General features: G+C 48.0%; 11 protein-coding genes across 11 annotated transcripts; 6 read left to right on the top strand and 5 right to left on the bottom strand.

Annotated features, from left to right (window-relative positions):
- Positions 1 to 1,132: 1,132 nt before the first annotated feature.
- FTJAE_9569 (taurine catabolism dioxygenase) lies at positions 1,133 to 2,721 on the top strand (the record flags this gene model as incomplete). Its single annotated transcript, XM_037356502.1, has 6 exons — positions 1,133 to 1,435; positions 1,622 to 1,820; positions 1,873 to 1,928; positions 1,975 to 2,144; positions 2,199 to 2,410; positions 2,543 to 2,721. 6 exons carry the CDS (start codon positions 1,133 to 1,135, stop codon positions 2,719 to 2,721), a joined length of 1,119 nt encoding a protein of 372 aa, XP_037203406.1.
- A 253-nt stretch (positions 2,722 to 2,974) lies between these two features.
- On the bottom strand, positions 2,975 to 5,076 carry FTJAE_9570 (uncharacterized protein; the record flags this gene model as incomplete). Its single annotated transcript, XM_037356504.1, has 7 exons — positions 2,975 to 3,093; positions 3,144 to 3,345; positions 3,396 to 3,761; positions 3,832 to 4,209; positions 4,275 to 4,317; positions 4,419 to 4,567; positions 4,624 to 5,076. 7 exons carry the CDS (start codon positions 5,074 to 5,076, stop codon positions 2,975 to 2,977), a joined length of 1,710 nt encoding a protein of 569 aa, XP_037203407.1.
- A 1,928-nt stretch (positions 5,077 to 7,004) lies between these two features.
- Positions 7,005 to 8,767, top strand: FTJAE_9571 (acetamidase; the record flags this gene model as incomplete). Its single annotated transcript, XM_037356505.1, has 10 exons — positions 7,005 to 7,163; positions 7,225 to 7,248; positions 7,307 to 7,388; positions 7,448 to 7,504; positions 7,556 to 7,647; positions 7,694 to 8,008; positions 8,054 to 8,270; positions 8,324 to 8,401; positions 8,450 to 8,584; positions 8,637 to 8,767. 10 exons carry the CDS (start codon positions 7,005 to 7,007, stop codon positions 8,765 to 8,767), a joined length of 1,290 nt encoding a protein of 429 aa, XP_037203408.1.
- A 123-nt stretch (positions 8,768 to 8,890) lies between these two features.
- On the bottom strand, positions 8,891 to 9,685 carry FTJAE_9572 (amino acid polyamine transporter I; the record flags this gene model as incomplete). The annotated part of the gene is made up of 4 exons (XM_037356506.1): positions 8,891 to 8,923; positions 8,978 to 8,994; positions 9,056 to 9,561; positions 9,600 to 9,685. The coding sequence occupies 4 exons, from the start codon at positions 9,683 to 9,685 to the stop codon at positions 8,891 to 8,893; spliced, it is 642 nt and encodes a 213-aa protein (XP_037203409.1).
- Positions 9,686 to 10,119: 434 nt separating this feature from the next.
- FTJAE_9573 (uncharacterized protein) lies at positions 10,120 to 11,331 on the bottom strand (the record flags this gene model as incomplete). Its single annotated transcript, XM_037356507.1, has 2 exons — positions 10,120 to 10,362; positions 10,429 to 11,331. 2 exons carry the CDS (start codon positions 11,329 to 11,331, stop codon positions 10,120 to 10,122), a joined length of 1,146 nt encoding a protein of 381 aa, XP_037203410.1.
- A 1,106-nt stretch (positions 11,332 to 12,437) lies between these two features.
- Positions 12,438 to 13,838, bottom strand: FTJAE_9574 (uncharacterized protein; the record flags this gene model as incomplete). Its single annotated transcript, XM_037356508.1, has 1 exon — positions 12,438 to 13,838. One exon carries the CDS (start codon positions 13,836 to 13,838, stop codon positions 12,438 to 12,440), a length of 1,401 nt encoding a protein of 466 aa, XP_037203411.1.
- A 409-nt stretch (positions 13,839 to 14,247) lies between these two features.
- On the top strand, positions 14,248 to 15,681 carry FTJAE_9575 (uncharacterized protein; the record flags this gene model as incomplete). The annotated part of the gene is made up of 4 exons (XM_037356509.1): positions 14,248 to 14,460; positions 14,506 to 15,156; positions 15,205 to 15,526; positions 15,674 to 15,681. The coding sequence occupies 4 exons, from the start codon at positions 14,248 to 14,250 to the stop codon at positions 15,679 to 15,681; spliced, it is 1,194 nt and encodes a 397-aa protein (XP_037203412.1).
- An 11-nt stretch (positions 15,682 to 15,692) lies between these two features.
- FTJAE_9576 (uncharacterized protein) lies at positions 15,693 to 18,473 on the bottom strand (the record flags this gene model as incomplete). Its single annotated transcript, XM_037356510.1, has 2 exons — positions 15,693 to 17,130; positions 17,176 to 18,473. The coding sequence occupies 2 exons, from the start codon at positions 18,471 to 18,473 to the stop codon at positions 15,693 to 15,695; spliced, it is 2,736 nt and encodes a 911-aa protein (XP_037203413.1).
- A 769-nt stretch (positions 18,474 to 19,242) lies between these two features.
- On the top strand, positions 19,243 to 20,086 carry FTJAE_9577 (uncharacterized protein; the record flags this gene model as incomplete). Its single annotated transcript, XM_037356511.1, has 3 exons — positions 19,243 to 19,478; positions 19,523 to 19,739; positions 19,781 to 20,086. The coding sequence occupies 3 exons, from the start codon at positions 19,243 to 19,245 to the stop codon at positions 20,084 to 20,086; spliced, it is 759 nt and encodes a 252-aa protein (XP_037203414.1).
- An 864-nt stretch (positions 20,087 to 20,950) lies between these two features.
- On the top strand, positions 20,951 to 23,187 carry FTJAE_9578 (uncharacterized protein; the record flags this gene model as incomplete). The annotated part of the gene is made up of 6 exons (XM_037356512.1): positions 20,951 to 21,211; positions 21,259 to 21,384; positions 21,454 to 21,514; positions 21,685 to 22,078; positions 22,252 to 22,338; positions 22,386 to 23,187. The coding sequence occupies 6 exons, from the start codon at positions 20,951 to 20,953 to the stop codon at positions 23,185 to 23,187; spliced, it is 1,731 nt and encodes a 576-aa protein (XP_037203415.1).
- Positions 23,188 to 24,063: 876 nt separating this feature from the next.
- On the top strand, positions 24,064 to 24,644 carry FTJAE_9579 (uncharacterized protein; the record flags this gene model as incomplete). The annotated part of the gene is made up of 2 exons (XM_037356513.1): positions 24,064 to 24,357; positions 24,438 to 24,644. The coding sequence occupies 2 exons, from the start codon at positions 24,064 to 24,066 to the stop codon at positions 24,642 to 24,644; spliced, it is 501 nt and encodes a 166-aa protein (XP_037203416.1).
- Between the last annotated feature and the right edge of the window lie 1,394 nt (positions 24,645 to 26,038).

Raw genomic sequence — 26,038 nt, forward strand, 5'->3', positions numbered from 1 at the left:
AGAAACGAGAGAAAAAGTCAAGACATGGTGGAAGACCAGTGCCCGGGGACGACGATTCGTTGCATGACATGTATTTGCACTGTACATGCTAGGGTGGGGACGTCATTGGTAGGCCTCAGCGAGCAAGAAAATAACAGAGCTTAATATAAGGTATTAAAATAAACTTAGCTAAAGATATCCTAAACTTATATAAAATTACCTAAATCTCCTCATCATTTAGGATCAAGACCCTGAGTTTTCTTTCCTTCTCTAGCTAGGCTGGTAGGGCACTTAAGAAAGACACTAAATATCAGTGAGGTCCGAGCAATCAATCACGAATAGGACATATGATGAAGCATAACCGTCACGTATTAATGCGAGTTCCATCAAAAAGGAATTTTATTTATTAAGTGACCGGTATGTAGACACGGTAAAAGGAACTCAGCATGAAAACAGTAGCACATCGCCACGCACGTTAATGTGCTTGAAAGGTGGTATAGCCTGAGCAAATGCTCTTGCGATACGGGGCCGATCGAGTGAAGAGTGCTAAGTGTCACCTCCCTGAAATTGGTTCAAGGCTGGTCCTGAAAGACAGAAAAAGGACTGGGAAAAGACATAAACGAGTTAGGCGGAAGCGATAATCGGGCACTGGAGATAGTGCTGAAGGTCAAGCCGTGCAAGAACCTCAACACTTGTATGCCTTCAATCCTTCTAGCCACCTGCCATCTCTAGATCGTCTCGGGAAGCCAAGACTTCTTCGTGTTGGTCCCTGCTGAGGCTGTAGGCAGCAACATTGTGGATTTCGCGGGGATGCGGTGTGATCAGAAGCACGCAGCGATGATGAGTCGATGTCGTCGGATTGGGCGAGGTATAAGCTTCGGGTGTCACAAGAACAAATTCATTGTGCGGGGTTTGCAGAATCAATGCAACTGAGAGATTAATGATAACCAACCATTGGTATTTAAGGCTGACGGAGTGGGAAAGTTGCAGGATTGGCTGAAATAGCGATCAGGCTCTGGGAATCCGAAGTGAACTGGCCATAACCCTGTATATATACCATGAGGTACCTACATGCAACACATGTCACCATTGAGGGAGCAAAGTAAAATCCCACCCAATGTCCTTCCATTGCAACCAACTCAAAGTTAAGGCCATGTTCGACCGAACAGAGCCCAGTATCGCCAATCCACTGCTGGGTCCTCCTCAAGGCTTTCGCCAGTCAGAGCATACTACTACAGGCAAAGCTAGCCAATACTACTCTTCGGGTGTTCAAGCCAAGTTCCCCAAAAGTTTGTTTGCAGTTCCAAAGACCACGCCAAAGATCGCTCAGTACGCAGAGATAAGCTATGAGTATAATGAGCAAAAACATCTCGCGCGAACTCAGGAGAGATTGAGAGTGGGTGGTCTTCAAACTGAACTTCCAACAGGCTGGCCTAAAAGACTGGATGGACCGCTAGTATGGAAGGGCTCGGACTTCTCAGACGAGTCTCCCTTTTTGTATTGTCTCTCGAAGTCAGATAATGCTGAGATCATAGATGCTCTGCGACAATTCAAAGGCAAGTTAATATTCGCCACGCTCAGCTATAAGTACAGTTGTTAATACTTGACAGGCTTGGGAATAATGAACAAAAACATCAACCAGTCTTCCTTTCCTCTTCCAAATCTGGAAAAAACACTCCTGAAAATTCGCGATGATGTGTACCATGGACGAGGATTTGCAACACTGCGAGGTTTCAATGTGGATCAGTTGAGCCCTGCAGATGTCACTACGGCTTACCTAGGATTAACAAGCTATATTGCTGAAAGGAGAGGAAAACAAAACCAACAGGGAACGATGATGAGTATGAACTGATGCGCTGGCTTTAGAAAGGCGTAACAGCTGACACCCTCAAGTCAACGTCGTCAACACCGGCAAAGATGTCGAACGAGACAATGCCCAAGTTCTGATGGTACGACCTTCCATCCACCATACACCTATCCTTGCTAATTTAAAAGCCTTTTCATACAGACCTGGTCTGCGACACACTGTCCATGCTCACGTTGTCCAGTGGCCCAATGGGAGGGTGCGGAGTTATCAGCTCAGCATGGACTGTTTACAATGAACTGGCTGAAAGCCGACCAGACTTGATCGATGTTCTGGCTCAGCCAAATTGGCCGTTTGATACGTAAGACACCCATATGCTTTCTTCAGGTCTTGTAGTAATGAAACTGATGTCTAGCCATGGTCGAGAGCCACCATATTATCGACGTGCTCTCCTATACTGGGAAGACGAGAAGCTCATCACGAACTACTCTAGGCGCATTCTTGTTGGCGAAAGCATTGAACCTCGAACGCCAGGAATTCCCGGGCTTACTGAAGCCCAAGCCGAGGCCATAGACGCCCTGCATGCTATCGGACGTCGGCACGAACTCAAACAATCTATGCATCAAGGTGATATAAGATTTATTAACAATCTGGCCGTGATGCACAGGCGTGACCCATATGCAGATACTTCCCATCATCATCGCCACTTATTACGTCTTTGGCTTCACAATGAGTCGCTGTGTTGGAAACTACCGATAGACCTCAGACTGGCTTGGGAGAGAGTCTTTCACGATCCAGAGCGACAAGAGGAATGGCACTTTGTCCAATATTCCCCCACTGGTGAGCAGTATGTTATACCAGTCTGGAGTAAGCCTGGCGGTGATGGAAAGGGTCCAAGTCCCCCTCAACCACCCCCTCCAGTGAACAGGTGCGATTAAGGTGCACCCACGAACGAGAAAACACCCTTGGATTCACTCGTTTTGTAATTGGTTTTATGTGGGCCATTCTCTGTGGCCGTTGTTACAGTCGGTCACTCTCGACACCATGTTTTGTAAGCTTGCAATAACAGATTGAAATATACTTGACACTATTTTTCTTTATATGTTTTTGTGATGTAAGATCGAATAAGGCGAAAGAAAGAGAAAAGAAAAAGGAAACTATCTTTCAATGCACCTTGGGTATCATGCATGTTCAGTCCATCTTTTCCGGTTTCCAGTCGTCATCATATAACTGAGAAATCCAGTAAAATTCATCATCCCAGTTACTAGACTCTCGTAACTGATCCCAATTATGCTCTTGAAGGTTGTTAGCTGTCTCCTTATATGCTTGACCATGAGTTTTCGTGGGGCTTGTTACTTACTCGAACGAGCTGCTAATTCTGCTGTTCTGGTAATGAACTTTCTATCTTCCAGGCCTGGGACACCCAGTGAAGCATGATCTGGTAAGTCACCCTCCATTGCCAACTGGAAAGGGTAACTGCCTTTTAATGCAAGATGGTAATGTGCGAGCAGAGTCCGAGATCCAGCATTGTGCTGTTTTATACTCTCAGGATTCGCATATCCCTGAATGCATAGTCAGCCACCAGGAAAAACCCCTAATTGCAGTTACTTACAGAAAAGCCAACAGAAGCAGCGAATTCTTTATCTCTTTTCGTGGTCATAGAGCAGCTGTGGAGAAGCATGAAAAGGACTAGGTAGATAGTGTACCAATAGTTTCTCTGCTTTGATTCTATGAGCTTCATAAGAGATTGGAGAACCTGTTTACTTAGTGGTCGGAGAAACTTTGTGAAGTAGATGCAGTCAAGCTGTGCTTCCAAGACTGGAGGTATCGGAACAGTTCCGTAATATGGACTTGAGGGATCAGCAATTGGCTCTGTTCCGAGTTTGTCATTACCAACGATATGCTCTGGGTTTGATGAGATGCGGCATTGTACCCATAGCCTGATAGTAGTGAAGAGCAGGATCTGTTCTTCCAAAGTCTGAGCGACCATTAGGTGCCATCTGAAATATGTTATGGGGAAATAAATAAAGAAACAAGAGACGCCGTACCGGGGCAGAGTTTGCGCGTCGGAAGGCGGCTAGATAGGTTTCCCAAATAAGCGAGTCTTCTTCTAGACTTCCCACAGTGCTCCAAAGGTAATTCCAAGCTTGTCGCTCCCTCGCTTGCGCAAACGAATTAGCAGCTTCTTCCATGTTTTCTATTGCATAAGTTGGGAGAGGGTAAACGATGGTCTCCCCGTCTTTCACCCACGTTTCATCCAGTAAGTCACCTGGAAGTGGAATAAATTTGCGAACCCTGATCTGGGTAGGCGCATGTAAAAGGTCCAGACTTATTTCGATAGTTCTGACTTCATCAGTAGCCCAGTTCGTGATGTCAACAAGGTCCATGGACTTCCACCTCTGGCTAAAAAGGTAGTAGGGTGCTTGCTGTTCTCGGTAAAGAGTCGTGTCCGTGATGCGGTAACGCACACAAGGCATTACTTGCAGCTTACACCTTCGACAAGGGCCATTTTGATCAGAAGAGTCATAGGTACACTACAGTAGCGCGTCAGATGCTTGTTATGGATCAGAATTCAGGGCATGTGGAATGAGGACTCACAGCCTCCTTTTTGAAGTGGCATATCACGCACACCAACCTTCGCTGTCGCTTCAGAGCCGCCGACTTCCTTGCCTCGGGCTCCAGTGGTCCACGCCGCTGTGGCCTCACTTTCAAACTTGCTCGACGTACTCGATTGGATCCCCGACCGTTGGATGAGCTGACTTTCGGTTTGCGGCCCCGAGCTGGCTGTAATTCATTTAATTAGAGGCCGCAGGGCCTCAACAGAGATGCAAGTAACATACCCGAGGCGGTAGCTCCCAGACTTTACTGAGTATAGTAGGATACTCTTCTGGCCTTGACGGCGGTGTGTCAGTTGGCGACGGGGTGGGGTGACCGATCGTTGCCGTGAGAGTGTCCGATGAATGGGAACGCCTTGTTCCAGAAGAGATTACAACATCCTTCGACAGCTCAAGCTCATGGCATCCAACTTGGATTGTTCCGTTTTGGCTGATCGCTGTATTATTGACGTTTTCGGCGATGCTAGTCAAGCCTTCGACGGTATATTCTGCGTTCAGGCCAAAGCTACTTTGTGAATCATGAAGGGAGATCCCATCGCGGTTCCCGATCGTTTCATACGAGCTTAGGTGATGTGCCAATAGCTGAGGATTAAAATTTGCGGGGTAACTGTTGCTAGGATCGGGAGACTCTGGTCTTGTGTCTGCCTGAGGCAGGTTTGTCATCGAATTTGGAGGCATATTGTTGGAGACACTGACTTGAAGAATATAAGCTTAAAAGTTTATTGATAATAAAGATTGCAGCCAACAGCTTCTTTTCCCCTGCCATGCGGGACTACGTTGGTAAGGTTAAATAAATTTGTGCAAGACACGTCAGGTGGGCGTAGGCTGGACACTCGTAACACCATACATGCATGGTCAGGTCTGTTGAGGCCCCCAACTCAGCTCAGCAGACCTGAATCAGCGCAGGGAGGGAAATGCCCCGCCAAAAGCCCGTCATCTTCTGCAAACTGAGGCTCAACGTATTTGAGCCAACCATATGACATTTAATTCTCACCGGCGAGTAATTTAGTGGAATTCGGCGTTTGAGAACAAGTGCTGACCACCAACTAATGTCTAGTCACTAAGCTGCCTAACACACGATTATCCTACTAGCATTTATACACTTGTGTCAACTAATTAACAGTTAACTTATTCAGTCGCCGGCGTTGAAGAAATACTTACCGGAAATTAAAACGTTTGCGGTTGGACAATTGTAAACATTGTGATGAAGCTGTCTCGAGTTGCCTCAGGATGTCTGATCTTAGGTAAATAAGATTTTAAGCTTAAGAACAACCCACAGTACTGGGAGAGCAATGGGTATAAAGCTGAGGGACTCCAGTGCTACCAAGGAGAATTTGTTACGATTCAGCACGCTCACAATAAGTCATTATCTCAGAAATCAATTTTCACCCTATTCTAAACCAAAACATGTCTTATATCGAGTGTGTAAACTGCAATGGTGAGCTACTGTTTCCCGAACTCGGACACGTGATGTGCTATGCTAATCCAGTATTTTTATTAGGTAACATGGAACTCAATTTCACAAGCCAGACGCACAAGAGAGGCACGTCGGCGTGTCGGCGATCAAGTTGTGCAGGGGATACATTCAATGATGGCGATATCGCCATAGTGGCTGAACAGGGCCGTGTTCCTGATTATCCGATACCTAGCACGGACTATTTCCTTTTGGGAGTGGGTACATGGACTATGGAGCACCACTCGGTGTAAAGTGTACATACAGTATGACAAAGGGCGAGTTTTCTCACCGACAATAAACTTAACGTCGGAACGTGGGCAAACAGGCAAGGACTGCGAATCATAGTTGCTCATCGACGTGATAGATGACGGATGCTTGCCCGCGCGTCACGTCACAGGCTTCCAGGTGGCTTATTCACTGCCAGTAGAGGGGCATGCAGGTCACAGAAAGGCGGGGTTAGGCCTTACCGGGCAGTTGATAAATCTTGTTCTTAATTGGCTCTTTTGTATTATCTAAAGGCGCAGCATTCTTGACTTGAATATTTCCAAAGACCTTAGCTACGACCCGACCCGTAAGGCCGATAGATACCTGAAACTCCTCTAGCATTCGCAATCTTTGCAGCCCTCCGCCCTCAAATTTTCAAGAAGCAGTAACAGTTAGCCATGACCTTGAAACATTTATTACCTACCTCGGTCTCATGGCAGGAGACAGCAGCCCGGAAAAGGCAACATGACCTAGTAAAAATCCCACCACAATGGAAACTGTCTCCTGATATTATAGAACAAGCAAAAAAAAGACGCAGCATCGCCGATGACTTCATTGACGGTCTTCTTGATTCCGAAACAAGGCGAATTACAAGACTGGATGTGCCAGCTTTGATGGAAATGACTGGCAACGGTTCTCTGTCAGCCGTCAGCCTTACTAGCGCTTTTTGCAAGAGGGCGGCCTACGGGCATCAACTGGTGGGTCACCCAATCTCACATTTGTGGTGTACGATTGCGAAAAGGGCAGGGCACTAACAAAAGTCTCACAGAATCACAACTTGCTGCAAATCGGGTTCGACCGGGCAATCGAACGTGCGAAATTCTTGGATGAGTACTGGGAAGCTCACCAAAAGCCGATTGGTCCGCTTCATGGGTTACCTGTCACAATGAAGGACCAGTTCCACGTCAAAGGAATGAACACCACGATGGCTTATGTGGGCTGGATAGATACATTTATGGGCAGAAAGAATTCGCCCTGTAACATGACTGCAGAAAGCCAGATTGTTAAAGACTTAGAGGGTTTGGGAGCTATCACCATCGCAAAGGTAGGACTGACTCATTGCTTCGCTGGAATTTCTTTTCCTGGATATACTAACTGTCTTTTAGTCAACGCTCACCCAGGCTCTGGGGGTAAGAATTCCATATATAAAATTGTTTTTATTGGACAAATATCTAAGAAAATGTGTAGGCTCCTGAAACAAATAACAACATTCTAGGTTATCACTTCAACCCCCATAACCAACAGCTATCGTCTGGAGGTAGTTCTGGAGGTAGGCTAACTGTCATTAAGACCCCTCTACTGTTTCCAGATGCTCACCTTGAGGCGCAGGCGAAGGCGCCGTTCAAGCTTTGAGAGGAAGTGTTGTCGGCATTGGGAGCGACAATGGTGAGTACGCCGACTCGAGCGTGCGTTGACTCATCTAATATTCATCCTAAGGTGGATCCGTATCTATACCTGCAGCTTTCAACGGTGTATATAGCATCAAGCCTTCGCCAGGCAGGCTGTCGTTCCTAAACGTGGCAAATCCAGTACGCAGGAGGCTTTCCGTACTGAACTGCGCTAAATATAGTATAGTCACCTGGTCAGAACAATATTCCGACGGTTCCCGGCATTCTTGGTTCTTCGGTCGCATCCTTGAAATATCTTCTCAGGAGTCTTGTACTATCACGATCCTGGCTTCAAGACCCAGATGTTATACCCGTTGCATGGAACGACACTGTCGGACTTGAAAAGCAACTTTCGTTTGGAATTATGCAATTTGATGGGGTCATCATGCCCCACCCTCCGGTCAAGCGTGGGCTTGATATGGTTATGAAAGCTCTTCATGCTGCTGGTCACGATCTCATCGACTGGCAGCCGCCAGCCTACTCGAGAGCCTTGGATATCCAAGTAAGTTGCTAACAGTCTAGTTTATTAATGCTCTAACACAACCAGAACGCCCTGATGAACGCGAATGGTGGCTATGATATCTTCGAAAACCTGGCCCTCTCTGGCGAGCCTATCATTCCGGAACTTGAAGAAGATTATCCTGATGGTGCACCTGACGCTCCTCTGAGCGCGATTAGAGTGGAAAAGGAAGTTCAAAAATTAATGAAGTACAAGCTGGAATATCGCCATTACTGGAAGTCAACTGCGAAAGTTACCTGTACAGGTAAATACATAGTAAAATCGTCCTCTGGTTATTCTGACTTGAGTTTTCTCTAGGCCGACCAGTGGATGCAATAATACTTCCAGTCTGGAGCTCAGCGGCAATAATACCAGGAAAGCCTTCTTTTGGTGGTGGTATGGCGCCCTACTCGACTCATGATAAGTATACTAATGCCTATTTAGATTATATTGGCGCATCAAACGTGGTTGATCATACCACATTAGTCATTCCCGTCACACGAGCACGGATGGACATTGATAGGTTTGACGATACGTACTCCCCAATAAGCGATGATGATCGAGACAACTGGGAGTCTTGTAAGTGAAGTCTGGGATGTTGTTTTGAGAGTTGTATAACTAACTTCCCTAGACGATCCTGAGCTATATCATGGTACTCCAGTTGGTATACAGATAGAGTGTCAGCGTTTTGAAGAAGAAAAGCTCCTGGATATTGGTCAGGTTGTTGTAGACGCATTGGCTGCCCTGAAAAGCAAAGCTTAGAGCCAGGGGGTGGCCGCTATCGCACAGGGGGAAATGCACACATCTAGCTCGCTTGTAGGGGAATGAGATTGCATTGAAACTAGGACTCTTTTAACTCTCGTTCTTTCAAGAAAGGCATTGACACTACATGGCCGGAAGACGAGGGCCCTTATAGTGCTTATGACCATTTAAGAACCAATTCACAGCCGCAAAAATAGTCATAACACCTACTACCGCGCTTGTGTAATCTATTCGATCTATTAGCCCTCTCGTCACCTCTTGATGTAATGGGGATATAGCAGAATTTACTCATTGTTCCTCCTGTGACCGGCAGCGCAACAGGGAAATAGTACATGATAGTAATAAGCGGCGCAAAGAACACAGTGCTCAGATTGGCAATCCATCCAAAAGCACCAAGCTTAAAAGCTCGAGATTGAGGAAGAACACCCTCAGCTCTACGGTGCCAAAGAAGCAACGCAGCCGGCGTGGCGAAACTGCATTGCTGCAAGAGGAGACCGGAGCCGATGAACGCATTGAAAGCGGAGGTTGATCCCAGATAGATGCAGCCAATGACGAAGATGACCGCCGAGTTAGCAACAAGGGCCCCAACAGGAACCTGTAGTCTCGGGTGAACTTGGCCAATGAAGCAGGATCCGAGGAGTGCATTGTCTCGTGCGAAAGACGAGGTGAGACGTGAGCTAGACTCAACACATGCATTTAGAGCAATGAGTGCAATACAGAGGAGGATTAAGATAAATACAGTTGCTGCAGCTTCAGATCTCGTGGCCTGATACCAAATCTCGTAGATTGGAACACTGCGGATTCAGGCTTAGCATACGTGATGGATACATACTCTGTCGCGTTTTTGAGAGCCTTATCAAAGTCGTTCAAACTGTAGAGCATTGCCAATGTGAATTCGAAAGCTGTTGTATATAGCATTTCTATTAACTTATTTATTACCTTTATAAAAATAACTACTAATTTACTTTATTTTTTTAGTTTTAAATATAAATTTATTATAGTTACTTTCCTTTACTGGTTATTATAGCAATTATAGGGCATATGATCTATAATAGGAAGATCCCCGAGATTCTCAGAGTCTATAGGGAAAGGGATAAACAAAGCTTCACTGTCATGTATTAATGCGAGTCTCATTAGAAAGACTTTTATTTATTAAGCGATCGGTGTGTAGACACTGTGAAAGGAACTCAACGTAAAAACAGTAGCGCCACGCACGTTTAAGTGCTTGAGAGCTGGTATAGCCTGAGCAAATGCTCTAGACTTCTTTGTGCTAGCCCAGGGCCTCATGGGAAATGAGTGAAGTGTTGGGTTCAGCGATTCTGCAGGGCACTCCCATGAGCTTGGTGAAGTCGTCACTCGTCACGGGAGCGTTGCTGGTAGTCGAGGATATTCTTCACGTTGTTGAGGGCTTCGATACCGAGGGCCCTCTCCAAACTTTCCTCGGGGAGTTGGTTGAAGGTGTCGGCGAGGACTGCCAAAGAGGGTCCGGCAAGGTCTGAGTCCTGCATTTCAATTCGTTCACCCGGGAGCTGGTGTTCCCAGGAGATCTGGGTTATATCCTGAGCCAAGACACCTTCAAACGTCTGGATACGATCCTGAGATTCGGGAGAATGCTCTTGGAACTAGCTATGCACTCTCATCTTGATACCCCGAGGAAGAACCGAAAAGGTATAGAAATCCATCAAGAGTTCCATCTCAGGCTTGAATGCCTTTCTGTTGACTGCTGGATCTCGCATCTGTTCGATTACCCCACCAACTCGGGCACAAGCTTGTTCCCGGGTGATGTTCAGAGCCATAGTGTAGACCGCGTCGCCTGCGTCACGGCTTAGACGGCGGTCAAGTGGTTGCAAGGCTTGATCTGGACTTTCGGTTGCGCTGACCAAGTGGTTCCCAAACACGGGGGCGGCACGAAGGATGGGAAGTTCGCAATGAACAACAGCGAGGTATCTGTGAGGGGGCGGCATGGTTGCTTTGACAGTCCAGATATCACCAGATAGCTCGGTTGTCGGGCTGTTGACTGAATTGTCCCGCGTGACCAAGAATGGATTCTGGCCGGTTGTTCCAAAGACTTGGATGGCAACCTTGAGCCAAGCCACAGAGCCATGTTCGTCAAGAATCTCAAGAATGGAGCTGTCAGGCTTGGCGGGGGCTATCTTGCGGTAGTTAAGAGAAACGATCAGAGAAACCATGATTGGGGCAGGGAGGCAAGGTGTTTCATCCATGCGAGGCATCCGGAGCGCCTTCTTACATGCCTTCTTGATCGTGCGATATCCTTCAAATTCGGTAAAAATCGTAGCCAACAACACGTTTCCTGATTCAAGTTGAGCGACGCATCGATCCCAACACTGAGGAAAGTCTTCGCGGGTCATAGATACAACCGAAAAGATGTCGTCAACCATCTTTTCGTAGATCTCTCTGACACGTGGTGCAGGAAGATGCTTCAAAGGCAGGATAGGATACTTGTTGAAGCCGAGTTTATTGAGATTCAGCGGGTTTGCGGACAACATTTCAGCGATATGTGTGCCCTGATTGGCCGGCACATGAGTTGCCTCTTCTCCAGCCATGATTCTCTGGTAAGAACGTTAGCTCGGGAAACCGCAAGATAGGCAGATATGGAAATTCTTACCGGTGGGGCAAGGTGAAGCGTATCAGCAATGGAAGATTTTGCGAATTCGCGTGTCGCTTGGGAATGGGTGATGTGTCTGAATTCTTGGGAGGCCTGTGAAGAGCAAATGGTCAGCTAAGCTGTCTAAAGCATGCTTTGGTATCAAGAGGAGAACCGACCGTCGATAATTCGAGCCGGAGAGGGTTGAGCAAAAGTTTTCAGGCCACGCAATGTTGAAGAACTCTAAAGCTTGGTGCAGGAGCAGGATTCGGATATCGTCTGTCTTCTTCGCCCAGTACGAATGTACGTCTAGGCGAAGCAGAGGATAATTCTCAAGATGCAGATGCAAAGGATAGAGAAAGGTTGGGATTTTTGAGTTGGGAGAGGAAAAGAAAAGAGGGTGGAAATGTCGACCGTGGTAGATTTAGCCGATGAAGGAAGAAGGAAATTGATTCTCGCACCGACCTAGAATGTCTAGGGCAACACCACAGTACCGACCACACAATTACTTCTGTTTCTCGGAATATAATTGGCCCTCAGCTCGAATTGGTTGCCAGGTGACGCGACATCCCCCGATCAGATTAGATCTCAGTCAAGGGGAGTGAATATCTTCCATGAGCTGGCAGTGCAGTGCAGTTGCGTGACATACCATGGGATTATCGTAAGAATTTCGAGATTTTTGCCATTTGAGTGACAGCATATTGGTATAAGTAATGTAGACGTCAAGTTTTCTTAAAATGTAGATTTCTTACTTAATCTGTTACTGTCAGATATCACTTGATGGTGGTCGGAAGGCATGATCTATCTCAAGTGTTGTAGAAATCGATTCACTTAACTTGGCACTTACCTCATGCTATTGCACATCAATAGCCTGGGCTGTTTCAAAGCTGGCTGTGAAATCTTAGGGCGGTCAGATAGCTTTGAAGGACCAGTACTGCCAAGGTCATATCATCATGAATGGTTTGATTTTTAATGGCCCTCTTTGCTTCGCTCAGAGAAGAGCTCAGGGAACTGGGTGCCTATACTTGAGATACTAGAAGATACAATCCTCCACTTGGTTCAATGTCAGGCCCTTCGCTTTGGCAAGCTAGTTTTGTGCCTCCTAGACCACTCCACAGCCCTATAATAGAACACATCCTCCTTGACCTTCGCCGTAATCTTATCCATATCCACATCTGTTCCATCCTCCACAGCCCTTTCAAGTTCCGTCAAAAGAGCCTGACAGTCCCAGCACCCACAAGAACGATACTCTTGTCCAAAGTACACGCGATACAATCTTCTCGTCTCTCCAAAGCCATCGCCCAACTGTGGTTTCTCAATGGTGTCATCATGGTTGACGAACTTGCCTGTCAAAACCTTCATCGCTTGTCCGTAATACTTGGCAGTGCATTGATGCGTATGCCAGACCAGGTCAATATCCAATGTTGGCACAACAGTGGTTTTAGACATCTTGAGAAGTTTGCAGAAGTTCTGATAACGCGCAATGGCTCGTCTAACGGTTGCCTCCAGAGCTGGGCTCCGAATCCACATGAAGGAATTCATCTTGTCAACAAACGAAGCCTGACGAATAACAGCATCCCTCAGCTGTTTCCCCAATTCCGAGTCACACTTTCGAAAGAGCTGTGAGTATTCCATACACGGGCTCTGGTAGACCGCGGGCCTATAGCCAGTGACCCCAAACCCGGTGTTCGACATGTGCGTAAGCGTACTGGACGTAAAATCTTTCCATGAGATAATATCTTTGAAGAGATCCGGTGCGAAGCCTGATGCTTCTTCATAGTTTGCTGCTGCTGCCGGAGGTAGAGTGAAAGCCCACTCTGTATTATCGATGGCGTGATGAATGTGTTTCCAGGGAAACTTGACTGAGAAGAGCGGTTCTCTGGAACAGGTATTGAAGAACATGTGAGGGTTGAGAAGAAACGAATGCCAGACCATGAGTATATCAAGAGGTGGGAGGTTATCTCGTGTAATCTCTCTTTCCGAAGACTTGTTGAAATGATCTCGCCACGCAAGAAAGCGAACTGTAGCAAGCTCAACAAATCTCGGCCACTTCGCCTGTCTTCGTTCCCAAAGCTTGTCATCCTTGAGCGTCTTCTCATCTCCCTGATGACCGGTCTTGGTCTCTCTGATAGGCTTAGTCTGCATCGCATCGTCAAGTTCTGTCGAAACCAAGATCTTCTGCCTCAAGATGAAGAGCGTCTCTAGGAATTCGAGGTGAGCAGCGCATTCCGACAGCGTAGGCAGCGCCAAGTCTGGAGTCATCCGTCTTCTTGAGGGCTCATGGTCGACACTTATCGGTGTCGTAAATTTGAAGATGCCAGGGTCGGGGATAGTTGGAACATCCTCTGGTTTGACAGCGAGTTCGTATGGCAGACCATTTGGATTCTTGGGGCGTGATGAACCTGAGACCATATCCTTTCCCTGCTCATGCAAGGAAAGTTTAGTGAACCGATGTTCCAGAGCCATTTTGCAGCATAAAATCAGAAAATCTCTCGTTCTTCACGATCTAGGTTCCTCTTCGTGGACATCTTTATTTCTCAGTCAGTGTTGCAAAATGAGGCGATTCATAGCGCCGGGCAATCGGGCAATCGGGCCTCAGCAAGTCTCCAGACTGCCTCGTCACGCCTCAAACAAAAAGTGTACCACCTCAAGGACACCCTTGCTCATCAGCTTCGCAATCTCACCAATCGCGCGCCCTGAAACAAAGACATCTTACGCCCGGCTAAAGAGAGGTCCATCGCCCAGGCGTTCTCGACCTGTCGATCATCGCGGGGCCATTCCGCTATTGACCAGCCACTGTAAGTTCACTGAGCTGAGCTGTCGACATTCATTCACAACGCAACATCAACGTTCATGCTGAGAGAACGATGCAATCATGAATACTCTACACAAAGCGTTCTTCTCGATCTTTATGATACTATGGGGTATCCTCATGCTCGTCAACGTGGCTAGTATCTTGGGCAGGACGGCAAGGACATTTGGACGACTTCGCTTCTGGTCAATCATCCCTCTCTGGCTGTATGGACCCTTGGTGGTATTGAATCCCTGGTGGAGGCTGGGACACTTAGACAGAGGACGTCAATTTCTTGTGAGTATTCCAGCTAATTCGCGACATGTGTACTGACGGTTGTAGGGCATCTGGTTGACGATATGGCCTCTCGTCAGCGCAATAATTGCGACGACATGCAAGAGCCAAGGATCGCTAGGCGCATGGAACTCCTCCCAGCGAAGCCGCGGTTGCTTTTACATCCTGTGCGTCGACTGGGCAATCATTCTCTTCTTGATCGTGGAAGTCTGCCGGAATCCGATTCCTACAGGATCCAAAGACTGGACGTTTGGAGCTAGCCTTGGCAAGATCATGACCATGTTCACAATCATCCTTCTTGCTAGTCAAGACGTTCTCTTGTTCCCCCTCGCCGCGTTCCCTCGCTTCATCAGCGTCCCAGCGATTGTACTCAGACGATGCTTCCTACCAGTACAGCACAAACCGGTCAAGCGATGGCCGCATGACATCAATCGACTATTATCGCAGAAGCCTTCAGGTCGAGAGAGATCCTTAGCAATCGTGTTACAGAACGACGATATTGCTGAGCGAGTCGCAAGCCACCTTCACTACGACGACATGGTGAACTTATCGCTCACATCCAAATTGATACGTACCTCAATCTTCTATCCATCGATGGATCCAGACTCCCGCCGAGACCGAATAGAGTCGCTATGCGTAGCGTCGTGTATCAAAGGGAAGAAGAGCGAGTGTTGGTCATGCGAACGTGTGATCTGCGACGTAAGTTCAATCGGCACTTCTCGCTACTCAATGCTGACATGATCGCAGACCTGCAGAGCCCCAAAACAACGAATCCGATCGTCCCGTATAAAATATCATTTCTCGCATTGTTACGCCGTTTGTACAATGTGCTATCTCATTTCCGCTCCTGGCGGTGCAGCGCCCTTCAATGCGAAATGGAACATGCAAGATCTCGAGATGCAGCACATTAATTGCTGTACTTTCCGCGAGCCGCAATGGGAAGACGGTGGTTCATTCCTATGTCGATACTGTATCAAGCTTCATGGGGCGAAACTCACGGAGATGAGGGAGAAGAGAGATGAGTTTTATCTCAGCAGAACATTGCCGAGAAATGTCGATTGCGCGATATGTATGTGGCCTATAGGGAAAAGGTCTACTCGATGGTGGTTTTGTGCGAAGGGAAAGCACGAGTGTCATTGGGCGGGACATCACACGTAGTAAATGGGTCAGTTTGTATCTTATGATCGATGTAGATTCGTGTATATACTTGATGTAGATTGCTAAGCTTCATCCCTTCATCCTCCACAACCACCACATCCTCCATCGCCACCGTCACCGCCACCACAACTTGAAACGCATCCACTTCCACAGGTGTCCCCAGCCATTCCTGGAGATCCTGCTGCACATCCCGCTGCTATCGCACCACAAGCGAAGTGACCTGCGCCGCATCCTCCTCCTCCGCCACCATCATCTGACGTGTTTGCACCAACATCGATCTTAGTTGCTCTCCAGTCCCTAAACTTCTCATACTCGACAAGTCGTAAAGGCTGGGCGAGGAAGGCCCAGTCGGCGACAAAGTATTGATGGTAAGCCCCTTTCTCAAAGTGGTGACTGAAAGGCTGTGCGCGATGAATACCGCCGAGCTTGAGTCTGTCCATGGTCTCGTCCTCATGGTTGGTGAGCCATGTTGTTGATGCTTGGAATTGACTAGAATTCGCCATGGCAACCGCAGTCGTGAGGAGGACATCTTGCCCGAGTAGCACGGTGATGCGGTTCTTGAACCACTCTGTATCTGTCATGATGCCTGGGTTTGCTCGCTTCTCTGCTGACTTGCCGATCGAAGGCTGAGTATTGGCGGGATACAATTGCCGGCCTCGGGCAAGATGCAGAGACGCGATGGACCAAGAGTCAAATGGGAATGCGAGAACATGTTTTCCAATGTTGCAGTCGCCACAGTTCCCGGGATACCGATCATATGCTTCGGTACAATCCCATGGAAAGACATCTTGGTATGGATAAATTGGCCCTTCCAGGCAAGCCCAATCTGTCCAGTATTCCGCGAGTGAATCGACAATGTCAGAGTCATCGTGGCGTCCATAGCGAAACTTGAGGAGGTACTCTTCTGTAAGGCCATTTGGGACGTCGTATTTTGAGAATGCCCGTGTAGGAACATTTGAGCCGGGTCGACACACAAAACTCATCAAGTACAGTGGCATCGGTTTGCCTACCGCTGTCTTGGAGGCAAAGAGGGGACCGAATATGTCACGGTCAATCAATTTGTCACAGAACGCCTGGCAATTGTTGTCGCGGTAATGCCATTTGAGCTGGACCTCTGGGTCGAGAAGATGAGCAGTGATGCTCGAGATGTACGCCTGCACCCTCGATGCGAGGTACTCTTTGACGTGTAGAAGCAGACGTTTGGTGCCCTGTTCAAGCATAGTTTCTTGCTCTGCAAAAGTCAATCCGTCCTGGGTAAGACAATTTGATTCATGTATGAAGGCGTCGATAAGCTCATCCTCAATCCCAGACTCGAAGAAGTCGCAAAAGGCACCCCCGACGACTTGCTTCATGAAAGCTTTGTATCGCTTCGGGTGTCGCGGCCTATCTTGTATGTAGAGAAGACGATCTCTCTCGCCTGTGAGGAGAAGGGATTTGGTGATGTTTTCGGAGGGATCACGGATGACTTGTAATGAAGGTGGATCTCGACTGGTGATAAGCACGCCGCCCATGGTACTGTACTGTCAGTTTCTGTTATGAATGATGAGTCGAGCGACTTACTTTGCGACGCCATTCTCGATGATTAGAGGGCCAAAGCGAATCGCCATGTGAACGTTACCATACGGATACTTCTCAATCGTAGACCTCAAGTATATGGGGATATTCTCCGGCTCATCGGTGCTGAACCCATAAGAATAGCCATATTCGGGCAGCGAGGTCTCGTTGAGATGCCCCAATCGACTTGGTTGCTTCCTGGTGGCGGCCACAGGTTTCGGCAGCTCGCCTCCTACCGGGTCCTTCTTTCGTAATTGAAGAAGGCTGTCGTTTTTGCCGAACTGTGATCGTGTAGACGCATACTTTGCCTCTGCAAAGAGGTCTGTGACCGTGTACAATCCGCAGCCTACGCGACCAAGCCCGCCTTTGATGTGGTGGCCTTCGTCGCGCGTAGGATCGATCGGCCACAGCGACCGAGAGCGTCCATCTTGGTCTCGTCGACGAACTGTACTGCAATAGCACAACTTGCGACTAATCTCTGGCGTCAAGGCTGTTGGAAGGCAGCATTCTTTGTATTTCTTGACAAAGCGAGTCTGGCCATAATGTGTCGCTCGGTAACAGCTTTCGCAGATGACAATGCTTTCATCGCTGGTGTCCTGAAAGGTGCATCCCCGAATTGTCGCCTTGCATTCGGAGCAGAGCTGGGGGACGAATACCGGCTGGTTCAAATCGTCATATGACCAGAGCCTAATTTGAGCAGAGGCAGGTCTTTTCCAGAACGATAGTGCTTTTTCAGGTTCGCGATGCTCGATAATTTTGTCGATGTCAAGAAATTGCGCTGATTGAAGAAGCATGCGGGCTCTTCGTCTAGCTGGGTCCAGAAGTTTGCGCTCGCTGAGGGAGGTTCTTATACCGCCCTTGATACTGTTGCTCTTTATGTCGGCGAAGATATCCCAGCCACGGTCTCGTAGAACTTCATCGTATGAAGGTGGCGCTTTGGTGTCTTTCTTCGCTTTCTTCTCTGGACGCTTGGATCGTTGGTTCCTCTTGTTGCGTTCATGAAATTGGCGAGAAATATCGGAAAGTGAATCGAGAAACGTATCGTAACCGTAAATAAAATCATCCTCTTCCTCTGGGAGAAAGTCGGATGTGTCTGGATGTGATTGCCAGCGCCCGAATGTCAACAGCAAGTAAGGCAGCTCGCGCTCGACTCCCTCCCAGTACATTCTAAGCAATTCGGTTTCCAGCAGATCGGCTGCGGGACCCAGGCGGGTGCTGGGAATCACAGGTGCATTAGTGATCACGCCGCTGCTGCTGCTGGACGCTGGCACCGAACGCGACAGAAACGCGGGGAGCGAAGGCATCTTGCGATGAGTCTATTCACAAATCGTTACATGATGAAGTTCATGAAGCGATAAAGGTTTTCGAATTGTTAACTGTCCTCTCAATGCGGGCAGAACGCCTTGCATGAAGCCTGCCATCTTCAGTGACCGAGACACTGTGTGACCTGGCGCTGCGGTGGGGAAGCGGAATTACAGCGCTGCAGCTTCGGTATCGCATCCTGCGTGGATTTGCAAGGCAGACTTGGCTTCCACACCGACCAGGATGAGATGATCACCATCTGTGGTTGAGGCGCACTGCTTCGACAGTCAGGAATGATCACATTTGCATCATGAAAGTCATGATTTATGTGTAAACTCAATACAAGCTTACCTGCTCCCAAATCTCTGGACCCTGCCGATAAATTGTCTGTTCAAGAATGGACTTTAGCGGGTGGAATGCCTGCTGCAATGGATCTCGCACTCGATACCCGATCCGGCGCCGTAAATCCGGGAATCGGACCTTGCAGTCTCCCGGTTCTGGTATGTTGAATTGAATAGAACAAGCCTCATGAGCTTGTTTTTTGATGAGATCGATGCTAGTGCAGATCTTGTAGCTTCCGGAGAATTGAGGCTTCATAGAGATGACGACGTAAGTGATAACGAGTCTTATAAGTATTGGCGGCGCATGGGACCTTTTCAGGTCGTCAGATGAGGATTTATCGACCCGATACATGGGCATATGCAGTATTTAAGTCCCTGAAGCTTCCCGCAGTCAAAAACAAATAAAAAGCTCCTCGAAATCATCGTCGAAATGAAAGTCGTTATCGCAGGATCAACCGGGTTCATCGGGAAGGAAGTCGTCCGCCAGGCGCTCCTGCACCCCCAGATCACCTCAGTCGTCACATTATCGCGCCACGACCATGATCTCGCCGAGGACCTACAAACACCAGAAATCGAGTCCAAGCTCACGTCTGTCACCTGTTCTGACTTCAAGAACTACCCGCAATATGTCAAGGATGAGATCTCTGGCGCAGACGCCTGCATATGGTATGTCCGGCTGGCTTCTCCATGTGATACAACTAACCGTGCAGGCTTATTGGAGTGACACCCGGTAAATTGAAGCAGTACGATTGGGACCAAGTTCGTATGATATGCTATGAGTATGCGCTCTATGCCGCCGACACGTTTGCGAAGCTTCCGCGTGAGGGCAACCCGGACCCTTTGCGATTCATCTACGTGAGCGGTTGCAACGCCGAGCGAGATCCTGCAAAGAAGCCATGGATTCTCGGAGACTACTGTCTCCTTCGTGTATGTTCTGAAGCACACTGTTGCCCTGTCTTTGTTAACAGCGCGTCCAGGGCCAGGTAGAGAAACAGATCATTGAGCGCGCGCACCTATCGGACGGGAGAATGCAGGTTCTCGTTACCAAGTCAGGAATGGTCAACGACCCAGATATGGGTTTCTTGAAACAAGGGATGCGTTGGTTCTCGCATGCTGTCATCAACATCCCTAATATTGGGAGGACGGAGTTGGTCGCAGGACTAATTGAACAGTCCATCACTGGATTCGGTAAGGATACTTTGTCCAATGCAGAAATGGTAGAGATCGGAAAGAAGGCGTTGGAGAAGAATGAGATTTTAGTAGCGAAGGCATAATTTATCTGAGCAGGTAGTAAATCCGTAGTCTTTGCTATTTAATAATGTCAAGATACCAGATTACCTGTCCCTCAATTACGGCGCGTCGTCTGTGACCATGCACATGCAACCTGGGGAAAGACGCGACAAGAGGGACGCTTGGCAAACTTTGCCTAGAAACACAAGGTAGAAAATAGCCATTTGTCTTTTGGAGTTGTTGATTTCGGTGAAAACGCGTCTTTGTTAAGACGCGATGCGTTTGGTAGGACAAAGACTACCTGTGACCTCATTATTGTCAGTTGAGGCACTTCTCACTTACATTTTCACTAACATTCAGTACAACACCAAGTGAGAAGAGTAGCACGAGTCACCTAAGCCCATACAGGAATCTACTCCAATCAAAATTGAACATCTGAAATACACTTATTTTAAGTTTATTAATTATATCGCCATAAATAAATTTGAGAATATCTACTGCAGTGAAATTAAGGTGAAACTCGTTCCAACCATTCTCCTACCCTAAGCCTCCAGCATCGTCTAATCACGGACGCGACGACGTCACACAGAAATGAGTAGTCATGCACTCAACCAAACCAACACCAATGCACGCCAACATCTTCGCCGACCCGATTTGAGACCTCGCGGAGGAAATGCTCCTTAATCACGCTACTTCTTGGTGTATGATGCACCTGTAGTGGTTGCCGCTGTGTCAAATTGATCAATATGACGCCCTGATGCGCGACGCGGCGCATTCGCCATCCCCTGACATCATGCGCTAAGGATCTTGGCTACCCGGGGTCAAGACTCCTCGTATGAGCTTATTTCCAATTTTCGTATTTACTACGGAAATGTTTTATTTGTTTCTTAAGAAAGAATTTATGCATTATGGACCAGAATGCATGTCAAAGGAGGCACATTGCTGCCAACCTTGAGCACGGTGCTGATGGTAGCACAACTCTTCACACGAGTGTTCAATATGAACCTCTGCGTCACGATGCAGCGGAGAAACCGAAAGAGGATGTTACTTCCAATCCAGCAGAAGTTCAAGACGTTGGCTGGGGTGATGACCAGATACGACCTGAGGACTATGCCGTCGATGGCATAAAGAATGAAGATATCTGGCTTCTCGTCCGAAGGTTTAATAAAGTGAGTTGACTACTCAGCTGGCGTGTGCATCAGCTAACTAGAAACAGCGTGTCTTTCATCTCAAACATGCCCCGAATCACCCAGAAGATGAGATGGATTTCAACGTTGCTGAAGAGGAGCAATTCTCTCCGAACAAGCTGCGTGCACAAATCGAAAGGCTTTACATGGAGGCGGTAGGTGTTTTAGTCCCTGGTCATCAAAGAGTGCTGACAGTCCTAGGTACTTGGCTTTATTATGTTCAGACAACACCTCTCAAGACTCCAGTCGTGGAGGGAGCCAAGGCGAACATCGTGCTTCTGTCTGGTAGGTCAACCTGTCTGTCAGGAAAAGAACATCCCCGCTCACCATTTAGGCTTATCTCGCTGCGTGGTATTCCAACTTCCTCATGCCAACACTACTGACAGGTTTGATGGCCATCCTGCTCTCTCCCAAAATTCGAAATACCTTATTCCCGCCTTGCCCGCCTTCAATAGTCCATTACCAAGGCGGCCACTTGATAAAGCCCGCCGCAGGTATTCTAGGCACGGTCGATACGGCTACAGGTGCCCCAGAGAGCCTTAAAGGTGAGACTCTGGAGAGAGAAGCCAGTAACTTTGCTACCGGTCTTGTGGCGCTGTCCATAAATATCTTTGTCGACAAGGATCCGCAGCATGACGAGTCCCAGAGAGGAGGTGGAAAGACTGTTAACCTTCCGGATCCAAGGTCGTTAGCTACTAGGATAGCAACTGCAAAGGATAAGGCAGCTGGAATCGAGAAGCCGTCTTGGGACAAGAGCAAATCGCCTATGCAGGAGCTTATGTGGAGTCAGATGAGACCACTGATGCACTGGACATGTCGCTTCTGCGATATTTGGGAGAGAAGCGCGAAGTAAGTGTTCACCATTCAGAATATATTTCCAGCCACGCCATCTTCTAACTTACGACGAGTCTCCTTGATCCGACTGCACCTTTTTCAAGAGATACAGCTCGCTACCGGATCGTACAACTTCTCCTGCCAATTGTGATCATGTCAGTTTTCACATCCTGTTACATGTTTTACAGAGTTGTTACGTTGGCTCTTGGGGTTGGCTTCTTTGGTAGCATCTTCTTGAGAAACTCTTATGGCTGGCTAAAGCATAATATTGAAAGGTGTGTAGATATTAAAGATGTAATCCCAATCCCGCTGACAATTTCAGAATTGTATTCCGGGGAATACCAACAGATTCCCAATTAACAATAGCCCTCCTACGACATGGTGAACGAAACAAAGCCCCTCTGCCACCATCTCCAGAACCAAAAGGTCCACCTCTTGACGAAGCTCTCGTCCTTGATGGCGATGCTCTGAGTGCATCAGCTGGTGATTGTCCTATGGGAGCGTCACCCGAGGAGATTCGAAGAGCGGTTCAGGAAGAACCTGGAGTTGTCCAAGGCACCGGTGGTGACGACCATGAGTACCCTGACCATGAGAGCGGTGGAAAAAGACGCGGCAAACTCTTGGGGGTTGTCAAACCTGTTGTTCAGGCGGCGGCAAAGACAGTCATTGGTGTCAACAAAATTCGAGCTAAGACAGGAACGGTATCTGCGAAGAACCGTGTTGGAGCTGCATCGACCAGAGAGGAACCTTCGATTGCTGGACCGGTCGAGTTCACATGCCGCTGGCAGGGAGAAAAGGGATTTGTATATCTCACTACAGACACTGATTCTCCTTGCCTTTGCTTTTCGAGAAGATCAGTCGGCGACTCAGATGATTCAGGCCATCACGAGGTACTGCCAACTTGGACGATACCTGTGAAGGGAATCACAACACTGAACAAATATTCTGGATACGGAGCTAAAGCAAAACTTCTTGCTGGATGGGCCTTGGAAAGTGAAATCACAGATGGACTCGAAATAGTTGAAAACGATGGAAAATCCTATTTGATCACAGCAATGGCTTGGAGAGATCAGCTGTTTAATAGACTTTGTGCTATTGGTGATCAGAAATGGGAAATCTGGTAGGCTGCTTTACTTAAAAAGAGATGGTATTTTTAACATCGTTCTATATCTATAAGCGAACTTCCACTGGTATATCTCTTCCTTTATCGATAGATTCTGTAAACTTACAAACCAGACTTCCATTGCCTTCGCGTGGTTTTATTGCGGCTCCTCCGCTCGTCGTTAACGCTGATCTTGGGCAATAGGCTCAAGCAGCTGATACAAAGGCTCCGCATCTACAGGGAACGCCTCCTTAAACTTCACATACATGGAGCTCGCTGACGGTGCTTCAGTCTGCAATAGGGCACAAAACTCGCAGCATTGGACGGCGAGGACGGCGGAGTGGGCATCCCCCGTTGGACATTTAACGCAAGTTTGCGGTACAGAAAGCCATGAAAGAGAATCGTGAACAGAGTTACAAAAGAAGGTAATGTATCTGCCAACCTGATTTCTTTTAGGACACAGAGGGTGCTTATAACCCGGTTCTGGGACTGAAGCTTGACGCTCGGAGGGTGGCGGGATATTTTCCTTGCCAAACCACCAGCTGCTATACTCCCAGAAAGAAAAGAACTTCTGACCTCCAACTACGTGTAAAGTAAGTAAGTAAGGCAATCCAAAGACCTACTTGATTTCCCTAAACTTACCTAGATCTTTGCAGTACTTAGGGGAAATATGCTGAACCCGCCTCTCTCATCTAAGCGAACCAGGGGTGCTTTTTATATATCTGTACGATTCAAAATCCACCAGTGTCACGTTCCGGCCTTAGCATCCTATTTCCAGAATCGTTTGACGCTGCGACCCTCTGTTCGTGTCTAGAAACAGGCACAATGGCCAACAAAAAGCTCACTCTGCCGTTCCGGCAAGTACTTGATCTATGCGAACCGGTACCATGTAATCAAGATGACTCGCACGTGTGGCTTGCTCACTTTGAAGCTGAGAAACCAAGAGCAACTGCACTCTCACTCTCGAACATACCGCCACGCTCGTTCGCGATTACAACTATGCCGCCCCAATGATATGAAGGCTACGGTGAAAACGAAGAGCAACCGCCTAGTCGAAAGAGGCTACGAGTTTGAAGTCTACGACGCCGACACAGGAGCCATTTATGAGGATATCGCCGATGACCGGGCAATTGCACGCACCTTCAGGACTGGAGTCAGCCACCTCGCTGTGAACGGCCATACGGTTGCACTGGTTTGTTCACGGCTTAGAATAGACTGAAGAAGGCCATTTGGTGGCGTACAACATTTCGATTTTGTACTCTACCTCTGTAGGCATCTCGTTCACCACCTCGATTCCCGCGGGACGGGACGACCCAGCTCGTTTCAATTCCAACCATCTTCGCTCCCTGCGTACTCTTCCAGAGCTGGAAACGTACATTACCCCGCGCACCTATGAACGTGCCACAGCCCCTAGCCTTCAGCCCTACTCCATCAACGACAAATCCGAAGTTCACGGCGATGTGCGGTGCCCCTGTCTGATACCTAGAAGATTACGCTGAGCTTCCGGACCTGGACGGCGTGACCTTCAACGATGACCAGCGCAGCGTCATTTCCAGCATCATGCTGCACCCCGAAACTACCCCTACCGACAAATATACAGCTTTGGGCGAACAAATTCACTGCATGACTAGCGGCAACGCGAAGGCGCTCATAAGGTACTCGGCGACAAGGTTGGAAATGTGAGGGATCTCGGTGAACCCCCGGCGGCTACTCAAGCTGGGTTCACTTACAAATGTGTAATGGATTTCTAGGACACTCTTCCTTTCTTACGACATATGTCGGTCACTCCTCATCTAGACAGGCGATCAAGGACCCGATGATTGATTTCAATCGTCTCAGACACACAATCCTTGGCCCCTCCCCAGCAAATTTCTTCATTCTTCTGGATTGCTGCCATGCGGCTATTGGTAGCATGGGGCGAAGAAAGGAACTCATCGCTGCCTGCAGCTTCGAGAGCAAATGCGGAGGTGGGCCTCGCGGGTTTGCAAGCAACTTCGTGCAGCAGCTAGAACATGCCTGCAACCAGGGACAAGTCTGAAGCACATCACAGCTATATAATCGACTGGCTACAAAGCATTTCATCACCCAAGGTGGAGTACCGGAGCTGGAAGCCATGCCTATTTTTCTCTAGCACCACGATGAGCATATCACTCCGGTTTTCCTTATGCCCGGTAATGTCGGCACTCGCCAATCATGGAATCCATCCCCTACTCTAGAGGTGATGCTACAACCAGTCAATGTGATTTTATCTGTACACCTTGATAACACAGACATCCAAACACTGGGTGCTATGCAGGGTTGGATTGGAGGTCACCCATACAACGTGGGCCACGTCAGAGTCGATAAAGTCTAAAAGTCATCGTCTATCATTGCTATAATTACTACCACGTTTTGTTTGTGGTGGCACAGCCTACCCCAAATCCCCGCCATTAACTTCATTGGCTTTGAGTGTCAAGACACGCCGCCTTACCGAGAAGCATTTCAGGCTTCAGCAATGAAGGAAAATATCCCGGCCCGTATTTCAATTCATTGTTATGAGTAACCCAAATACCTGTTTATTGATGCTCATGGTGTGATTCAAACGTGCGAGGCAAAGCCCTTATTACAAACACCATTGGGTGATTGCTGAAGAGACGTGTGTGCATTAGTGGCATATAACGCAAATGTCATCGATATCCTCGCCAGTTCATAGCAGTGCCATGGCGTAAAACCAACTCACATAAGGCCTTTCCCACGTGACTGTTTCATTGCCTCCAGCCAGCGCCCAACCTCGTTGCTACAGCCTCTCTTCACATTTTATCATACCACATCCACGCGATTGCTCTTCTTCTTTCACTTCCAACTCAACAAACATCTACCGAAATCACCCAACC

This window comes from Fusarium tjaetaba (assembly GCF_013396195.1).
Source record: "Fusarium tjaetaba strain NRRL 66243 chromosome Unknown NRRL66243_c0000217, whole genome shotgun sequence".
NCBI classification, from domain to species: Eukaryota; Fungi; Ascomycota; class Sordariomycetes; order Hypocreales; family Nectriaceae; genus Fusarium; species Fusarium tjaetaba.